This window comes from Eumetopias jubatus, unplaced genomic scaffold (genome assembly GCF_037043125.1).
Source record: "Eumetopias jubatus isolate StellerSeaLion01/CBP00866 unplaced genomic scaffold, mEumJub1_p1.0 scaffold_11, whole genome shotgun sequence".
In the NCBI taxonomy this organism is placed as follows: Eukaryota; Metazoa; Chordata; class Mammalia; order Carnivora; family Otariidae; genus Eumetopias; species Eumetopias jubatus.
In genome coordinates, this window is record NW_028274817.1 from 76,309,455 (window position 1) to 76,327,634 (window position 18,180).

Below are 18,180 nucleotides of genomic sequence, written 5' to 3' on the forward strand. Positions count from 1 at the left end.
AATTTGCATCTCTGATTATGTATAAGGTTATTCTGGAAGTTTAATGAATTTGTTCTTTTCTGAAATGACTATGTCCATTTTGTCATTGGGATATTCATCTCTCCTACTGATGTAGCTACTACAGTTCACTGCTGAACGACATGGGGGTTGGGGTGCTGACTATCCTCCATGCAGTAAAAAACCTAAGTAGAATTTTTGACTCCCTAAAACCTTAACTATTAATAGCCTACTGTTGACTGGAAGCCTTACGGGTAACATAAACACTCAACACATATTTTTATGGTATGTATATTATATACTGTATTCTTATAATAAACTAGAAAAAAGTTATGATTTTTAGAAAAATAAGAAATATACATTTACAATACTATATTTATTGAAAAATATCCATATATAAGTAGAACTGTGCAGTTCAAACCCATATTGTTCAAGGGTCAACTGTGTATTAGGTTACAAATATTTCCCTCGGCTCGTCATGTGCCTTTTTACTTTGGATATATTACTTTACGCTTCTGTTATTTTTTTTCCCTTTGTTTTAATGCTTGGAAGTGCCATCCCCATCTAACACCAGGTAAATATTCATTTATATTTCACCAAGAATTTATTTCTTTTAAAAATATTTGACTTTTAATTTATCTAGAATTTCTTCAATATAATAGTTCCCACCCCTCAAAAGTCAAAACAATTTTCCTGACAGTTTCTCGATTAATATTGTCCTTCCCTACCAATAATTCCTATAATTATCATGTTAAGTTCTTACGCACATGTACACTAGGATCCTTTCCTAGGTTATCTTCTTACACGGATGCCACAGTTTTATTTTTTTTAAAGATTTTATTTATTTGACAGAGAGAGAGAGAGAGTGAGAGCACAAGCAGAGGGAGCAGGGGAGGGAGAAGCAGGCTCCCCACTGAGCAGGGAGCCTGATGCGGGGCTTGATCCCAAGACCCTGGAATCATGACCAGAGCCAAAGGCAGGCGCTTAACCAACTAAGCCACCAGGTGCCCCGATGCCACTGTTTTAATTTGTGTAGTTTAAGGCAAGTTTTCTTTTTGCTCTTTTGTTTCCAAAATAATTTGAGTATATAACTGTCAAAAATTCAAGATGCCAAAACACATCAAAAACAAAATCAAAAGGAAAGTATCCATAGATATATGAAAGTGAACATACTTGATATGTATGGCACTCAGTAAAAAACCTGATATTCCAATGTCAAATACAAAATGACCAGCATGAGCAGACAACCAATATAAGGCCAATAAATTTGAAAATATAGGTAATTAAAGCATGAAAATTAAAACCATGAAATATTTCCCCCACTTATTAACAAAAATCTAAAAGATAACCTGTAATGTTGATGAGGGTATGGGAAGACAGCATTTCTCATATTCATTAGTATAATGCTTAACAAAAAAGAGCGGGAGAATGTCCATGCAATAATCTTTTAAAGACTAGAAGAAATATAGCAAAATGTTAATAGTGATATCCATGGTCATACTTGCCAGGTAGCTACAGTTTTTAAAAAATCAAATGGCTTGTATTTAGAAAATGAACTAATTGATTATGTGCCAGATACTTTGCTAAGCATCTGCCTCACATCAAGGAAAGAAAAATTATCAACCCTGTTTCACAGCTGTGAAAATCAGGTCACAAAAATCTAGTGATTTAAACTCATGTCTAATTCCAAAGCTCGTGCTCCTTGAACTACAACATAATGGGATCTACAGGAGTGTCATAATAACGCAATACTTTCTTAACCTCAAAATGCAGTTTAAGCCGGCTGACAGAATATTGGACTAAACCTGGGATTTCTACTGCTGACAGGATCAACTGACATGGTCAACCAATACACAGGTTAATACAGGTTAAGCTGAATTGTATGATTAAGAATCTATAATTTTAAAAAAGCTACAACACTGGCCTCACAAGAAATCTAGTTAAGAAAGGTGTTACCACTTTAATTTTCAAGAAAACAAAATTGAAAAAGAACCCACAAGTACAGACAGAATTTGAATCCACATCTGCTCTTTCCGTTATACCACACTGCCTTCCAACACACAGAAGACAGCAGCCAGGGAGCCTACTTCAGGTACTACAAACAGTTTAGTGCTCACTTTCCACTGGTGACTAGCTTATTCACTTTTTTAATCAAGCGAAGTTCAAAAGTAAATTTGACCGTTTCAAAACAACTTGCTGTTTTATTGCACTTTGTATATATAAGTGATGACACAGTTTGAAGATCAATATGGTTGAAGTGATTGCCCGGACTTTTTCTGAAATGAAAAAATAGAGCATACTTCTGGATACTTACAGCCTCAGTAGGTGTCTTTTTCAGTTTAGTCCTGTCTACTTTCATGTTTTCGATTTTCTGTTTTATGATCTGAAAAGAAATTTCCCAAAAAAGTGAGAACTTAAAGTTGCAATCTTGAGTACTATATGCTTGACATAAATAAGACAGAATGAAGAACATGCAAAATGCTTAAAGCAAAAACTCTGGAGTTATGATGCCATGCCAACTAGAGGCACAGCTATGAGGTAGGGAAGAAAAAGGAATCTCTCCAGACAAAATTGGCCCACATCCATACGTTGCATAAGACTGCAATCAATTTAAGCCAAAATTAAAACACTTTTTAAAAAACAAACCTCTCAAACTCATAACTGAAAATAAAAGATCACAATGTTTTTAACACACCTCAGGATGGAAAAATTCACCATATCCTTGTAGTTTTCTGGAAAATTTAGCAATTCTACTTCTGGGAATTTATCCAAAGAAAATCATAAGGAAGTACACAAATATTTAACCACAAGAATCTATACTGCATGACCATATGTAATAGTGACAAATTGGAAAGGACCAAATGTCCAAAAAGGATTGGTTTAAAATGAAATTTACACACACAACTGTTATAAACACTGCACACAATTATGTAACAAAAAGATATTCATGGTGAAATAAAAAGGTTATAAAACAAACAGTATAAACCTATGTCTAAACTGCTTAGAAGGGGTATGCATCAAAATGTTAACTCATTGTTAACCAAAAGGATTAGGTATACACATCTCTGTATCTTTTATTGTTTTAACCAATAAAAATATATTAGTTGTGTTAGAAGAACAAAAGCAACACGACACTTTTATTTTTAAATTAGAAAATGAGGTATAAGACTCCCACTAGAAATGTCCTAAGCACAGAACACAAATCATTTTTACTAAGGCCATTTAATTTAGAAGGCACAAAAGTGGGCAACCCACAGTATAAACCTATGTGATCTTTCATGGCAGACAAGGGACAGAAAGAAATAAAGGTTTCTCCCATTAGCAACTAGGACACATGGACAGAAGTAGAGGTGAACTGAAAGCTCTTTACACACCAAGGATTCTCCTACTAATAATGTTATTTGCTACACAGCAGTAACTGAAGGTCAATGTCTCTCCCCCAAGAAGGCTGTCAGAGTATAAAGCTGACCAAGCACAAGTATAAAATTCAGGTATCTTTTGGCCTCGACTTTAGTCCGGTACTGTGGAAATAAAGTGTATTTGCCTACATGGTTGGCATCTATTTAACCAATGGACACTTCAGGAAGAACTGGTGAAACATCCAGAGTATATTCTAAAATGCTTTCATAGAGACAGATACACACACACACACACACACACACAGTTTTCCCTCTATGGTTCACATGTTAGGATATGAAATTCCAGATTACTTTTTAAAAACTTATCTCAGAATATAAAAGAAAATGAACAAAATGCCTGCTGCCTACAACTTCCAAATATCTAAAACAAGACCAACAGGATTCTGGCAACGATCTGATCCATGTAGTGGAAATTTAAGTGAGCTACTTGTATTCAGTTTTGGCTTTTTCTCACAAAACTTCTCACACTCATTCCCTAAAACAAGCAGCTATCACACTATTGTGGCTGCAGTCCTTTGCTGGGAGGCTCTGAGACTACCTCTACTGAGTAGCAGCCAGCCCCAACACCATACAACCCAAATCACTGAATGCCTTCCTTCCAAAATTAGAAACAAGGTAAGGATGTCCATTCTCACCACTTTATTCAACACAGTGTTGGAAGTTCTAGCCACTGTAATAAGGTAAGAAAATTAAATAACAGGTATATATATCAGAAAGGAAAAACAAAATTCCCTATTTGCAGATGACAAAGGATTAATCTAGTAGAAAATCCACCAATGTTACAAAAAAACCACTCCCAGAACTAATAAATGATCTCAGTAGAGTTGCAGGATCCAAGATAAACATACACAAATCAATCTATTTCTATATACTGGCAATGAACACATAAACTCCAAACTTTAAAAGTATACCACCACTCACAATTGCTCAAAACAAAACTCTAAAATACTTAGGTGTAAATCTAACAAAGCATGTATAGGACTTGTATGTTGAAAACTACAAAATGTTGATTAAAAAAAAAACCAAAGAGCTAAATATATGAAGATATACTATGCTCACAGGACTCAACAACACAGTAAAGAAGTCAATTCCCCTCAAATTGATATACAGGTTTAATGCAGATCCTACCCAAATCCCAGCAAGATTTTTTTTGTAAATAAACTGAGATTATTCTAAAATGTATATGGGGTGCCTGGGTGGTACAGTTGAGCGTCTGACTCTTGGTTTCAGCTCAGGTTGTGATCTTAGGGTCGTGGGATCAAGCCCTGTGTCAGGCTCTGCACTCAGCACAGAGTCTTCTTAAGATTCTCTTTCCCTCTCCCTCTGCCCCTCCCACCCCGTGGACTCACCTGTGTGCTCTCTCTAAAATTAATAAATCTTTAAAATGTATATGGAAAGACAAAGGAACTACAAGAGCTAAAATAATTTTGAAAAAGAGGAGGTATCACTCTATCCAATTTCATGACATATATATATATCTCCCTACAGTAGTTAAGATATATAATATATGTAGTATTGGAGGTGGGATAGATGCATGTATCAATCAGAACAGAGACTCAAGAAAGAGACTCATACAGATATGCCTGATTTTTTTTTGAGAGAGAGAGAGCATGGGGGGGGGGGAAGAAAGAAGGAATCTTAAGCAGGCTCCATGCCCAGCATGGGGCTTGACACAGGGTTCAATCTCACAACCCTGAGACTGTGACTTGAGCTGTAATCAAGAGTTGGGCGCTGAACCAACTGAGCCACCCAGGTGCCCCTACCCAATTATTTTTGACAAAGTTGAAAAAGCAATCCAAAGGATAGTTTCATCAACAAATGGTGCCAGAGCAAGTAGATATCTATAGGCAAAAGATGAACTTTGATCTAAGCCTCGTTCTTTATATAAAAATTAACTCAAAATGAATCATGTGGTGAGAATGTGGAGAAAAGTGAACCCTTGTGCACTGTTGGTGGGAATGTAAATTGGTGCAGCCAATATGGGAAAACACTCTGGAGGTTCCTCAAAATATTAAAAATATGATCCAGCAATTCCATTTCTGGGTATTTAGCAAAAGGAAAACACTAACTTGAAAAGATCTATGCATCCCCATGTTTACTGCATTATTTACAATAGCCAAGACATGGGAGCAATCTAACTGTCCACTGATGGATGAGTGGATGGATACACACACACACACACACACACACACACACAGGAGTTATTAGTCAGCCATAAAAAAGAACGAAATCTTGCCATTGTGACAAATGGCTGGACCTTGAGGGCATTACGCTAAGTGAAGTAACTCAGAGAAAGACAAATACTGTATGGTCTCACTTACATGTAGAGTCTCAAAAAACAAAGTCCCAAAACACTGAACTCACAGATAGAACAGATTGGTAGATGCCAGAGGCAGGGGTGAGTGAAATGGGTGAAGGTGGTCAAAAGGTACCAACTTTTAGTTACAAAGCAAATAGGTTATGGTGATATAATGTGTAGCATGGTGACTATAGTTAATATTGTATTATACACTTGATAACTGCTAAGAGAGTAGATCTTAAAAGTTTTCATCTTAAGAAAAAATTCTAACTAGACTTACTGTGATCATTTCACAATATATACAATACCAAATCACTATTCTGTACACCTAAAACTATTATAATGTCATGTTATTATCTCAATTTAAAAAGTGCAAAGTAAAAAAAAGGATCACAGACTTAAACGTAAAAGTATAAAAGGAAGAAAATATTTGCGACCTGTATACAGTATCTAGAATATATAAAGAACCTCACAATTCAACAAAAAACCAAACAATCCTCCAAAACAAGAGCACTGATTAACTTGCATTAATAAACAACTCCAACTCTTTTACTGACTTAAGAAAATGTAGATGAGATCACTGGCAAATCTTCACACATGTGTCTCACTTTAACCACAGCTGTTCTGACTTGGGATTCTGTACCAGCCAAGGGTCTGGGTCGAGAAAATAGACTCTGACTAAAGCAGAAAAATGACTTACTGGAAGGGTAACAGCTTAGGGAATCAATAGGAAGGCTTATAGATCCATATTCAGAAAATAGGAGGAACCAAGGGAGCTATGCTGCCTTGAACTTCAGCCAAGGACCTCCCACAGCTTAGTTGGGGGCGCCTCTATTGCCAACACCAGACTCTAGATGCCTGGAAGGTCCTGCTGTGGCAGAATGATTTCTGAACCGTCTCAGGTTATTTGCATCAGTGATTCTAGACACAAAAAAATCCCAAGTGTGAGCATCTAATCTGTCAAGAGTAGGTCCTAAGCCCAGGCCCTAGCTGTCAAGGTTCGGGGACAGCAAGTACATTTGGCTTTTTCCGTTTCCAGTGTTTGGGCTCCAAACTTTTCATAAACAGATTCAGATGATAGGCACCCAATTAAACAACCAAGCCAAAACAAATGAACGAACACACACATTCCCCTAACCAGTGCAACGTTAACCTGGTTTCTGTAATTTTGTTGCAAGAAACATCTATTGTTTAAAAAAGTATAATACTGTCCATGAGACATCAATTAAGAAAATTCAAGTTTTTTTTGGTTCTCTAAGCTGGTTTCACAGTGGGAAGGAAAGTATTTTTTGAGCACTCACTACAAGCCAGACAATGAGTTGGTGTTTCCTAAAGCATTTTAGAGCCTTCTGCTCATGAAGGAAGACAAGGTTCCAGTAATTTGGGAAATGTTAAAAACGGAATTTGTCTTCCTTTAGGATAGTCAAGTGGCTGACTGACATTACTAACAGCTCCAAGAAATCTTGGGTAAAGGAAACTTATTAGGGCACAAAACCATTTTTTTCAAGGGTTATTTACTAAAAGCCCACAACTTTAAGCATCCCAAAGAACAAACTTTGAGACATGCTGCCCAAGGGGCTTCATATAATAGTCTTTCATACAATCCTCACCACTCAAGCCAAGTTTTGTCCCCACTTACAGATAGAAAACTGAGGCTCAGAGAAATTAAGTACCTTATGCCTAGCTAGTAAATGCCGGCACCAAGATCTAAATCCAGGCCTTTTTGGCGCCCACGTCCATGCTTTAACAACATGCTTTTCTCTTTATTTACTAGTTTTATTACAATAAATCCCTGTAGATGAAAATATACAGTTGTGACAAGACTCTTTTACACCGTTGGATCCTATGTTCAGAAAATTATTTCAAGAGAGAAAGCTGGGGCAGAAGGTGAGATACTGTCAAATCACACTAATGATGGGAACAGTAACCACGGAATGAGTTCTACCTAATGTTTAGAAGTTAAATGGCTGAAAATCCCATTACATAAAAAAGCCTCTAACAAAAAAAAATTAGTTCTAAACAAATTCCTGGAAATGGCCTACTGCCTTTGTTGGGTCAGACCAGAACTCTGAGCACCAAGCAATCTTGATATGTAATGAAGATTTCTTCCTAAACTTAGGTTAAAAAAGATCAACTTTAAGGAAATTAAGTGATTATGAACCACCATCCACAGCTATACATTACTTAAATACTTCTATTTAATTAACCGTTTTCCCTTCCTTCTTTCCCCCAAACTTCATTTACCTTTGAGGTTCGAATCTTGGTTTTGTAGGGTTTACATCAAGACAAGTGTGTTCACTTAAAATATATTGAGGGGAAGTCGCTCTTCAAAGGGTAACTCACTCTGTAGTAATCACCTCCAGTTGATCAAATTTAGAATGACTTTCAATACTGAATCAGCTTAAGGGCAGAGGACACCTGTAGTTCCCAAATCTGGCTCAATAGAAGTTGAGTGTAGTGGCAGGTTAGCCTTACAATTCAAAGTATGGTTGAAGGATCAGCAGCACTGACATCACCTGGGAATTATTAAAAATGCAGAATCTCAGGCCCACCAGACCTGAGGAATCAATCTGTATTTTAATGAGATCTTCAGGTGATTAATATATTTTAAGTTTGAGAAGCACCAGATCAGAATACAGGCTCAAAATCAGGAAACCCAGGTTAGGATCCCTGCTAGATCATCTACTCACTGTATGAGCATGGACAAACCAGCCTCTGTGCACTTCTGTTTCCTCAACTGTGAAATAGGGTAACTGATCTCCCCACTTCCACACTTACTTTCATCCAATCCATTCTCCAGAGAGCAGCAAAAGTAATCTTCTTAAAACATAAATCAGCTCATGTTACTTCCTTGCTTAAAACCTTTCAACAGTTTTCCTAGAATTATATCCAAACTCTAATCATGACTCACAGGGTCCTGGCATGATTTGGCTGCTGGAACTCTCTCCAATCTCCTCTCTGCACAACTACTTTAGTCTTTCCCTTTAGTTTCTAGAATGCTCTAAGTTCCTTCTGTCCTCTAGACCTTTACAAGTGATATTCCCACTGGAATGCTTCTACCCCACACTCCTATTTGTTCCCATAGCTAGTTCCATTTGAGGAATGACTTTAAGACCCAGAGTGGCTTCCCAAGGCAACTCACCTAAAGCTAGTCTGTTATTTTTCTATTACACTACCCTGCTTGTTTCTCTCATAGCAAATATCAATATAACTAGTTTGATTTTCTACAGTATTAAGCTCTCGGCATCTAGCACAGCATCTACTACATGATAGGTAGGCAAATATTTGCAGAATGGAGTTCATGGAAGAAGTATGAACTGAATAAAAATCTGTGATTGTCAGCATATAGACAGTATTTGAAGCCATTGGTCTGGAGATGATGACTTACAAAGAAAGGAGGAGAGAGGCCCAGAACTGAGTTCCTACTTGATCTTACATTTAAAGGTAAGGAAAAGGAGGAGAACCCAGAAAGGGAGAGGTTAGTGAGGTAGAAGTAAAACTAGTTCATCATGGTATCATGAAAGACAAAAGATGGCAAGACTGATCAGTTGTGTCCAATGTTAAAATGAGGTATGTCCAGAAAAATGTACACTGAAATTGGCAAGAGAGATAACTTGACGAACAATAGTTTCAGTGGTATGGTGGGAAGGGAAGCCAGACTGGAGTGTCAGGGAATCAATGGAAAATGAAGCAAGGGGTGCCTGGGTGGCTCAGTTGTTAAGCATCTGCCTTCGGCTCAGGTCATGGTCCCAGGGTCCTGGGATGGAGCCCCGTGTCGGGCTCCCTGCTCGGCAGGAAGCCTGCTTCTCCCTCTCCCATTCCCCCTGCTTGTGGTTCCCTCTCTCGCTGTGTCTCTCTGTCAAATAAAATTTTTTAAAAATCTTAAAAAAAATGAGGCAATACAGATGGCATATGTAGAAAACTCTTCTGAAAATGTTGGCTGTAAATGCAAGCAGAGAATTATGGGGTCATTGAAAGGTAGAGGGGAAGAGGAGATAACAGAAAGAAAATTCCTAAGAAAGCTGAGGGTAGGGGACCCTTTAACCTCTATTTCACCTTAACATAATAACACTCATGTGCGTTTTGAAAGCACAAATACTAACCAGAATTATGACAACCCTCTCCCTAATCTCTTAAAACTTGACTGAGTGTCCCTCTGTATGTGCTTACATTGTATCCTGTACCTATCACTTCCCCCCTATTAATGAGAAAATGTTTGCCACAGGATGAGGAAGTTTAAAACAAGCACACACAGAAACCCCCACAAACCTGGGAAGGGAAAAAATATACATTATCAGTGGTTGCCTCTAGGTGGCAGGATAACACAGTTTTTATTTATGCTTCATGCTTTTCAGGTTCTTCCAAACTTTTTATAATCATACATCCATTTATGAGAATTTTCCTTTTGTACAGTTTTTCTTAAGGTAGAAAAGAGTGACCCCTAATCCAAACGGTACGCATCAAATTAAGAACGATATCATCTAAACAAATGCCTTGGAGTGGCTGCTGCCTGCTCTTGAAGCTTTTCTATACCTTCTGTTTAATCCTGAAGTTTAGCACACAGCACACACTCAGTATTTACTGATTTATTATTGGTAGGCTAAGAAATGCTGCAAACACATCTTGGAGTGTGGATGAATCCAAATCAGCCTAAAATTCCCACTGAAATCACAGAAAAGCAATTTGGTCGTTTTTAAATAAAAAGGCTTTTAGAGAACACTAAACTCCAACCTGCCACAAAGCAAAAGCCTTTGCCTCTATGAAGTCTCTGAAAGAAAATTCAGGTGAGAACTGCTCAGACCATCCATTATCTCAGGAAGCAGCAAACAGTCTTAAAACCCAGCCTGCTATATACACTATTTGATTACAGAGGCACAGAAATCACATTAACGGATTTCTTAATAAAGGGAACACATTTCCATCCAGCCTTGTTTCTGATTATTTACATTAATACCAACCCAACAAATATTCAGAGAACCCATTTGTCATTATAACAGCTAATATTTACTTACTACCTAATTATGCATTATCTCTAATCCTTTAACAACTTGAAGATGAAGACTGTTTCCAGTTTACTAAGTCCAAGAGTAGCCACATACCAAGTGGTAAACCTGGACGAAACCAAATTTGCTCCATGATTCTACAGTACACAAAATGTCTCTATGCACACACAGTCCACCCTGCCACCCTCCTCCTACAGACACCAATATCCTTATCCTTGAGCCATATAAAACATGACCCTGAGGATTGGTGACCTAGATTTTATTGGACTGATAGTAAAATGTAATAATAAAGCAACCAAAAAACAGCCTTTATTTACCCAAGGCAAATCTGGAAATTATCTACAGAATTACCTTGATAGAGTCTCCTTCAAAATCTGTAAACACTATACCTCAGGTAAGCGTATATCCTTGCTCTCCTTGCTCTGTCGTATATTCAAAGAAAATCTGTTGCAGGGATACCAAGGAGGAGGAATCTGAAACCTCCAACACTGACTTTGGAGGTAAGAATGATGTCTGAGAATGCATCCCCCATATATGCTCTACCTACAGCCCTGGGAAGCTGTAGATCCAGGAGTTACCCTTTAGGTCATTACTCCCAATTATTTAAGAGAGACAAACTGGCATCAGAAGAATCAGGCAACAAAATAGGGCTCACCAAAGCTGCAGATCAGTTTTGCCAGGAGAAAGGAAAGGGCAGCACGCCAGGTAGCTCCTTCTTACTAGCATTCCAAACAACAAAAACAAACAGCAATGTCTAAGTGAAAATTATGCAAATTAAGGAGGAGAGGAAGAGATTCCTTGTCTACACATTTTTAACTGGTGCTCTGGAATAATCCTCATCTACCCTCAAAGACTGATCTGTCTCCCGTCCCCTTCCTTACTTGCGGCTGGATTTGGTGCAAAAGATAAACTGTAACAATGGTTATTCCCTATGTCATCACATCCAATTTCGAAGATGCAAACGCTTCTTCAGTCTTGCCCACCTCTAACAGAAAATGAAGACATCAGCCTTTAAACTAATACTCTAATTATTCAAACTAATGTCAAGAACTTAACCACAGAAAAGCCTACCACTTTCTAATAGGTGAAGTTCACCCAGAAGGGCCACAGTCAACATTTAATGAGTTCAGGAAAAACATATTTGCCAGAAAAATCAACCTACTTAAAAATTATCTTCAAAATAATTTACTTCAAAATTAAATCCAGAGTTCTCAACCCTGGCTGTGCAAAGTCACCTGACACTTATTTCAAAATCAAAAAATGTCTGGCCATACAAATATCTGACTTAGTAAATATGAGGTGGGAACCTTTTTTTTTTTTTTTCAAACTATATAGGTGATACAGCTGCACAGACTTGAGAGCCACTATTAATAATCATTTGCCTATTTGTGACTCACTGAGGAATTTTCTTTAAAAGAATGGGGGATAGGACAGTCGGTTAGGTGGCTGCCTTCGGCTCAGGTCATGATCCCAGGGTCCTGGGATCGAGCCCCCTTGCTTGGCGGGGGGCCTGCTTCTCCCTCTTCTTCTGCCTGCCGCCTCCCCTGCTTGTGCACTCTCTGTCAAATAAATAAATAAATAAATAAAAATCTTAAAAAAAAAAAAAGGAAAGAACGGGGGATAGAATGGGGTATAAATAAAGCAAGAATAGCCATGTGTTGATAACTGTTGAAGCTGGGTAACAGGTACACTGGGGTCATTATACTATTCTCTAACTTTTGTATATGTTTGAAAATCTCAGAAATTAAAATATTTTAAATTAAGACTTTATCCTGCCAGATCCCTCCATTCCATCCTTCACATTACTACCAGAACAATCTCCCTCAAACTCAAAATCTACCTACATCAAGTGCAAACTCCTTACCTAACCCAGCATCCAAGACCCTATAGGACCTGGTACCTGCTCACCTCTCATACCAGGGCCACAGCATTACATAATATTCCCCTTGGCTCCCCACATACTTTAACCACATGAGGCTTTTTACAGTTCCCCTAATATTCAAGACTTTGACTATCTTGACTCAGATTGCGCCTTCTGCTAAAATGGCTGCTCTCTGCATATCCCCTAGAGCTCAGCTTAAATGTCACCTCAATGAGGCCTTTTCAGATATCCTCTCCCTCAGAGAAAAATCGACCACTCCCTCCTTTGTGCTCCCCACTGTGTCCCGCATATATTTTCAATCAACTCACCTCTTTATTTACATGTCAATCTCAACACTAGGGTGAATTCTGCATGAGTGGGACTGTGTCTATTTATCTTTGCATTCCTGTCACCAGCACAGGAACTGTCACTTAGATTAATGAATGAATGAATGACTATCCAGTAAACGTTTAAGGAAGCTTAAAAATCCAAGTCACAGACCCTTGGTGAAATTTTCAACTGAGAAAACCAATTTATAAAATTCATCCAATTTGCATTTTTCTGTTCAACATATAGGTATGAACACACTATATGCAGGGCATTGCAAAGGGTGCTATGAGATAGCCAGGTATTCAGAAACGTAAATCAGAGGAAAAAGGAAAACTAGAAGCAATGATAGTATAAAAACAGTGCAAAGTCAGTATACAAAACACAATCAAATTATAACTTCCTAGTGGCCTAAGCAAAGCTGGAAACGCAATTACAAGAGATCAACAGAATACATAAAATAAATCCTTGTATAACACCAACCATAATCCTCTTGCTTTTTAAAAAATTTGGACTTTTAGAGATTTGAGTTGCATAAAACACAGTACAGTTTTAGCAAAAGTGAAACAATTAGCCCAGTTTCATTTTTTGGGCATAGTGCTTTAGTCTAGAAAAATACATACACAGCAATTTGGACATCCTTTTAAGAAATGTGAAGAAATCTTTACAGATTTCTTGTCCTATACTGAGGGATGTCCATAAAAATTTTTAAGGTGTATGGAAAATTTCTGCATATGTTGGAATTTTTCTGAGACAGGTGACAGCTTTCACTGGCTTCTTAAAGCGATCCATGACCTACAACAGTAGGAACCATCACCCCACAGAAAGATCTCCAAGACTTAGTACTTAGTGACTACGATGTTTTCACTTTCACTTATGAAACACAGGCATATGGTATTTCCCCTAAAGCCACATGATAGGCTACTGTCAGATACAATACAGTACAAGCAACCAAAGAAACAGAATCCCAATGCTTGTGCATTATTAAGCTCCAATTGTCTCATATCCCTGAGTTTAAAAAGAAATATGCAGCATCTCTCAAGATTAAACCTCCTCTGTATAAGAGGGAATTCTGTACTCCTGGGTAAAATCCTCTAGTCATGTATCCTGAAGAAAGCTAGAAAAGGCCCAAACCTATCAAAAGCCTAGATTAAGTATATTTCTAAATAAAAGCTAGGTTTTAATACCTTAAAATATTCTGACAAAAGATGTATCTGTATGGGGAGAGGGTGAGAGACCTTAGTAATGTATTTACTTGCTACCGTATATTGTGGATTATTTAAGTTTAAAGGTAGAGATTGAGGAATACAACTGAAAGAAAGTCAAAATGAAGTAGAAGACAACAGCATAGTGGAAAGGCCTGGGAGTTGGACAGAAATGGGCTTAAATTCCATTTATTAGCGTATGATCTTAGACAAGTTACTATGCCTCGCTGAGTCAGTAACCTGTAAAATAAACAACACAGTCCGTCTCAAGGCAATGAGTAAGCCATATTATTATTTGTTCTATTTCTTTTAGCTCCAGATTAATTTAAGGGCAGCAATCTTATGCTGGATATTCCATACACACACACACACAAACACAGATCAAAAGCAAACAAGAGCTGGTCTTTTCAAACTTTCTACATGTTATCTGCATATGAAAGAACATAAAGCATGTACTGATCTCTAGACTGTTAGCTTAAAGTACTGACAAGAACCAAAAAGTTAAACTCAACTTTGATCATGAGACTGGGAAGCTCTGGGTCTCATTCTCAAGTAAGTTACAGTTCTCCAAAGGTTAAATAGTCTACTAAATACTGTCTGGGCCATACAACTTAAGAATGAGAGATTTTAAGTGTTATCTGAACTATTCTGAGCTGGTTCAAATGAATCTGGAATGCAGAGACACCAAGATTCTTCTGTATGATTTAAAAGAACAGTAGTAATTAGGGCAATTATCAACATGACAGCAAACTTCTTTCAACATGAAGTAACTCCAACTTCACAGGTTTATTATGAGGCTAAAATTAATTCACTGACAAAAAAACTTTAAAACAACGCTTTTAGAAAAAAAATATGTCCCAACATACAGACAAAACTGGCTCTGTTTGAGTAAATTTAACAGCACCACACACAGCCTGGCACACACTCATTTCCAATGTTCTTTAAATAAACGAAACAATGTGAACAATCTGCTGCTTTAAAACATTTATCTATAACATGAAAGATGTTTGCTGAAAATGAAAGAAAAGTATGCAAAGGTACTCTAGTCCCCTGCCACCAACTGACTTTGTGACCTTAGGACAATCTGAGCTTCAACATGTAAAATGAAAATAAAATAACTAAAATCTCTTAAAGCACTGTCTATAACACTTTGCCTTCAGTTCAAGACAAATGTTAAGTATTAAACATGAACAATTTGAATTATTCTCAAAAACTAAAAACCAAAAAGTAGCCAAGCTGGTTTTCTACTTGGCACAAATTCCAACTTTTTTTGTTTTAACAAACTACATTTTTCCCAAGAATTTTAAGCTGAGCATATATTTAAAAATCAAATAGTCTCTCCCAAAACAGGAACTACTGGTCAACCACTTGGACAAAAATAAAAGCACACACCTACTTCACACCATTACTTAAACATAAAAAGCTAAACTGTAAAAGTGTTAAAAGATAATGCAGATAAATATTCTTGTAATCTTGGCAAAGAAAAGATCTTCCAAGAAAGATATACAACCTAGAAACCATAAAGGAAAGAAAAAACAAAAGGGCAGATTTGACTATACAAAAATTCCAAACCATAAATACAGAAAGTATTTTTAAGAGGATACAGAAAGGATTGGTATTTCTAATATACAAACAACTCCCAAAACTAAGACAAATAATCTGATTGAAAACCAAGTAAAAGCTCACAAACTTGCAATGTGCAGAAGATCCTAACATTGCTCATCCTCTCTAATAATTACAAAAATTCTAACCAAAGCAAGGAGATGCTATTTCTCATTCATCAGACTGGTTAAAATTAAAAAGATCAACAATTACCTTGTTTTGGCAGATATAGGTAGAGAAAAGGGCACTGACAGACACTGCTGGTGGGAATGGCAATTCAATATAGCCTTTCTGGAGGTCATTTTGGCAGTACCTATCAAAAATTTAAATGGTACCACCCTTTGACCCAGAATGAATTCTACTTCTAAGGATCAACAATAGGGAATGATTAAATTATAGTAGATCCATGCTTTGAAATGCAATGCACCATTAAAAAGAATGGAGCTGAGCTATATGTTTTAACATACGAAAATATACATAGGACATAAATGGATAAACACAGTATGTAAATGCTAAAAAGTATAAAAGAATACAAATTATCAACAGATTTTTGAAATGTGGTATGAATAAAAGACTATCATTTGGGGAGGGGGGACACTAATTTTTAACTGTTTAAATAGTTTGAATCTTTGTTTTTAACAGCAAACACTTCTATAATTTAAAACAAATGAAAAGGGATAAGTAGATGGGCTTAGGGGGAAAAAGATGGGCTTATAAAATATTTTAATTTGAAAGTTTTACGAACAGGAAATTCAGTCCTAGCTACAGGCTTATGGCATCCACAAACATGCATGAAAACACATGGCCAAATTGAAATGTCCCATGAAAGAGCTCAAAATTGACCCCATGTTGAAAAGTAACAGCCACAGTCAAAAGGACAAAGAAACTGAGTTTTTGGACTTTTTCTCATTTACCTTTCTACTCCCCTAAAATTTCCCCATTTTGGGAGTAACTTTCTTATAGGTTGGGCCCACTTATTCTGCACTTCTATGGATGACATCTGATGGCACATTTAGAAACAGATTAAGTTCAGTTTTAAGAAAAAATACAGCATAGCGAAAATACTGGACTAGGTTAACCTGGGTTCAATGCCCAACTCCACCACTAACCGGCAATGTTTGTTATCTTGGACAAATCATTTCCCCTAATCTGGGCCTATAAAATAAAATAAAAAGAGTTTGATACGGATAATATCAAATATAGGTTCTTATTCAGCTCTTCTGTTGGACATGGATAAGACTACCATTTTAAAGCCACTAGTAATTTGCTTTGCTAGAGGTAGAGATTTGAATTAACTATGCAGGTAGTCTGCCTTTACTTTTAAAAAAGCAAAATCTAAAATACTCTATGTAAAAGGTTGTCTTCAAGTGCTATCTACATCCCTCCAGACTATACTTCCTCTTAAGGATGGCCCTGCCAAGACAGTTAAGGAAATTTGAGGAGCAGGAAAATGGAGCCCCAGATTAGGTCAAAAGACTACAAGGCACTCTAGGTTGGAGGAGTCAAGCCAGCCCCTACAAAATATGGCAGTAGGTATAGATGTAAGGAGAGAACCATCTATATCAATGATACTCCATCTATCCAGGTTTATGCTCTTCTCTAATACTAATGTATCAAGGCTTACCCTGAGGTGCTGTCATAGTGTAAGTCAACATGGATTATATACTAAACATACCATAGTGAATAATGCAGGATAGTCTTTTTAAAGGGCAATTTGATAATTATCAAAAGCTTTTTATAGTTTTCCACTCCAGTTCTAGAAATTTCTTAAGAAAGTAAACATAATGTCACAAAGACTTCTCATTCAGATGTTCTTAAGCTTCTTTCCTTTATTCTATACTTATTTACCAAATGGCCTACTGTGTGCTAGGAAGCATTTGAAGATCATGGAAAACTAGAACTTGGGTTAATAAATGATAAATCATATACACAACAGAATATAATGTAGCCATCAGAAGTATTATATTGTCATATTACATTATGATAGGAACAGAGATCAATATATTAAGTGGGAACAGCAAATTTAAAAATACCATTTCTATACTGGTTTGGAGACAGCTTTAAAAAAAGACAATTTGGGGACAACTGAGGAAATGTGAATATGGACTGGCTATTAGATAATATTAAGGAAAAGAACAAATTTCCTAGGTGCGATAAAAGGTATTGTAGATATTGTAGGTCCTTATTAAGACATGCCTGCTGAAGGATTAAAGGATGAAATGTCACTCTTTTTTTTAGGATGAAATGTCACTCTTACTTCATGTGCTTCAGAAAAATTAAACATACATATGTACATATAAATCAAATATGGCAAATTTTAACTATTGTTGGATATAGCTGGTGATATACAGCTGCTTAATGTGCTATTCTTTCAGCATTTTTATGTTTGAAAATTTTCACAAAAAAAGTTGGAGGGAAGGTTATGAATTACATTTTAAAGAGTAAAGTTTTGGGGAAAAAATATGTG

At 36.8% G+C, this 18,180-nt stretch overlaps 1 protein-coding gene across 10 annotated transcripts in view; it reads right to left on the reverse strand.

Moving 5' to 3' along the window:
* Positions 1-18,180, reverse strand: part of HUWE1 (HECT, UBA and WWE domain containing E3 ubiquitin protein ligase 1) — a 162,700-nt gene that overhangs the window by 129,638 nt on the left and 14,882 nt on the right. For all 10 annotated transcript variants that reach the window (XM_028092893.2, XM_088028778.1, XM_028092891.2 and 7 more), the window contains one exon: positions 2,312-2,380. In XM_028092893.2, coding sequence (XP_027948694.1) covers positions 2,312-2,356 — 45 coding nt within the window. In that variant the 5' untranslated portion in view covers positions 2,357-2,380. The remainder of the gene's footprint in view (positions 1-2,311; positions 2,381-18,180) is intronic.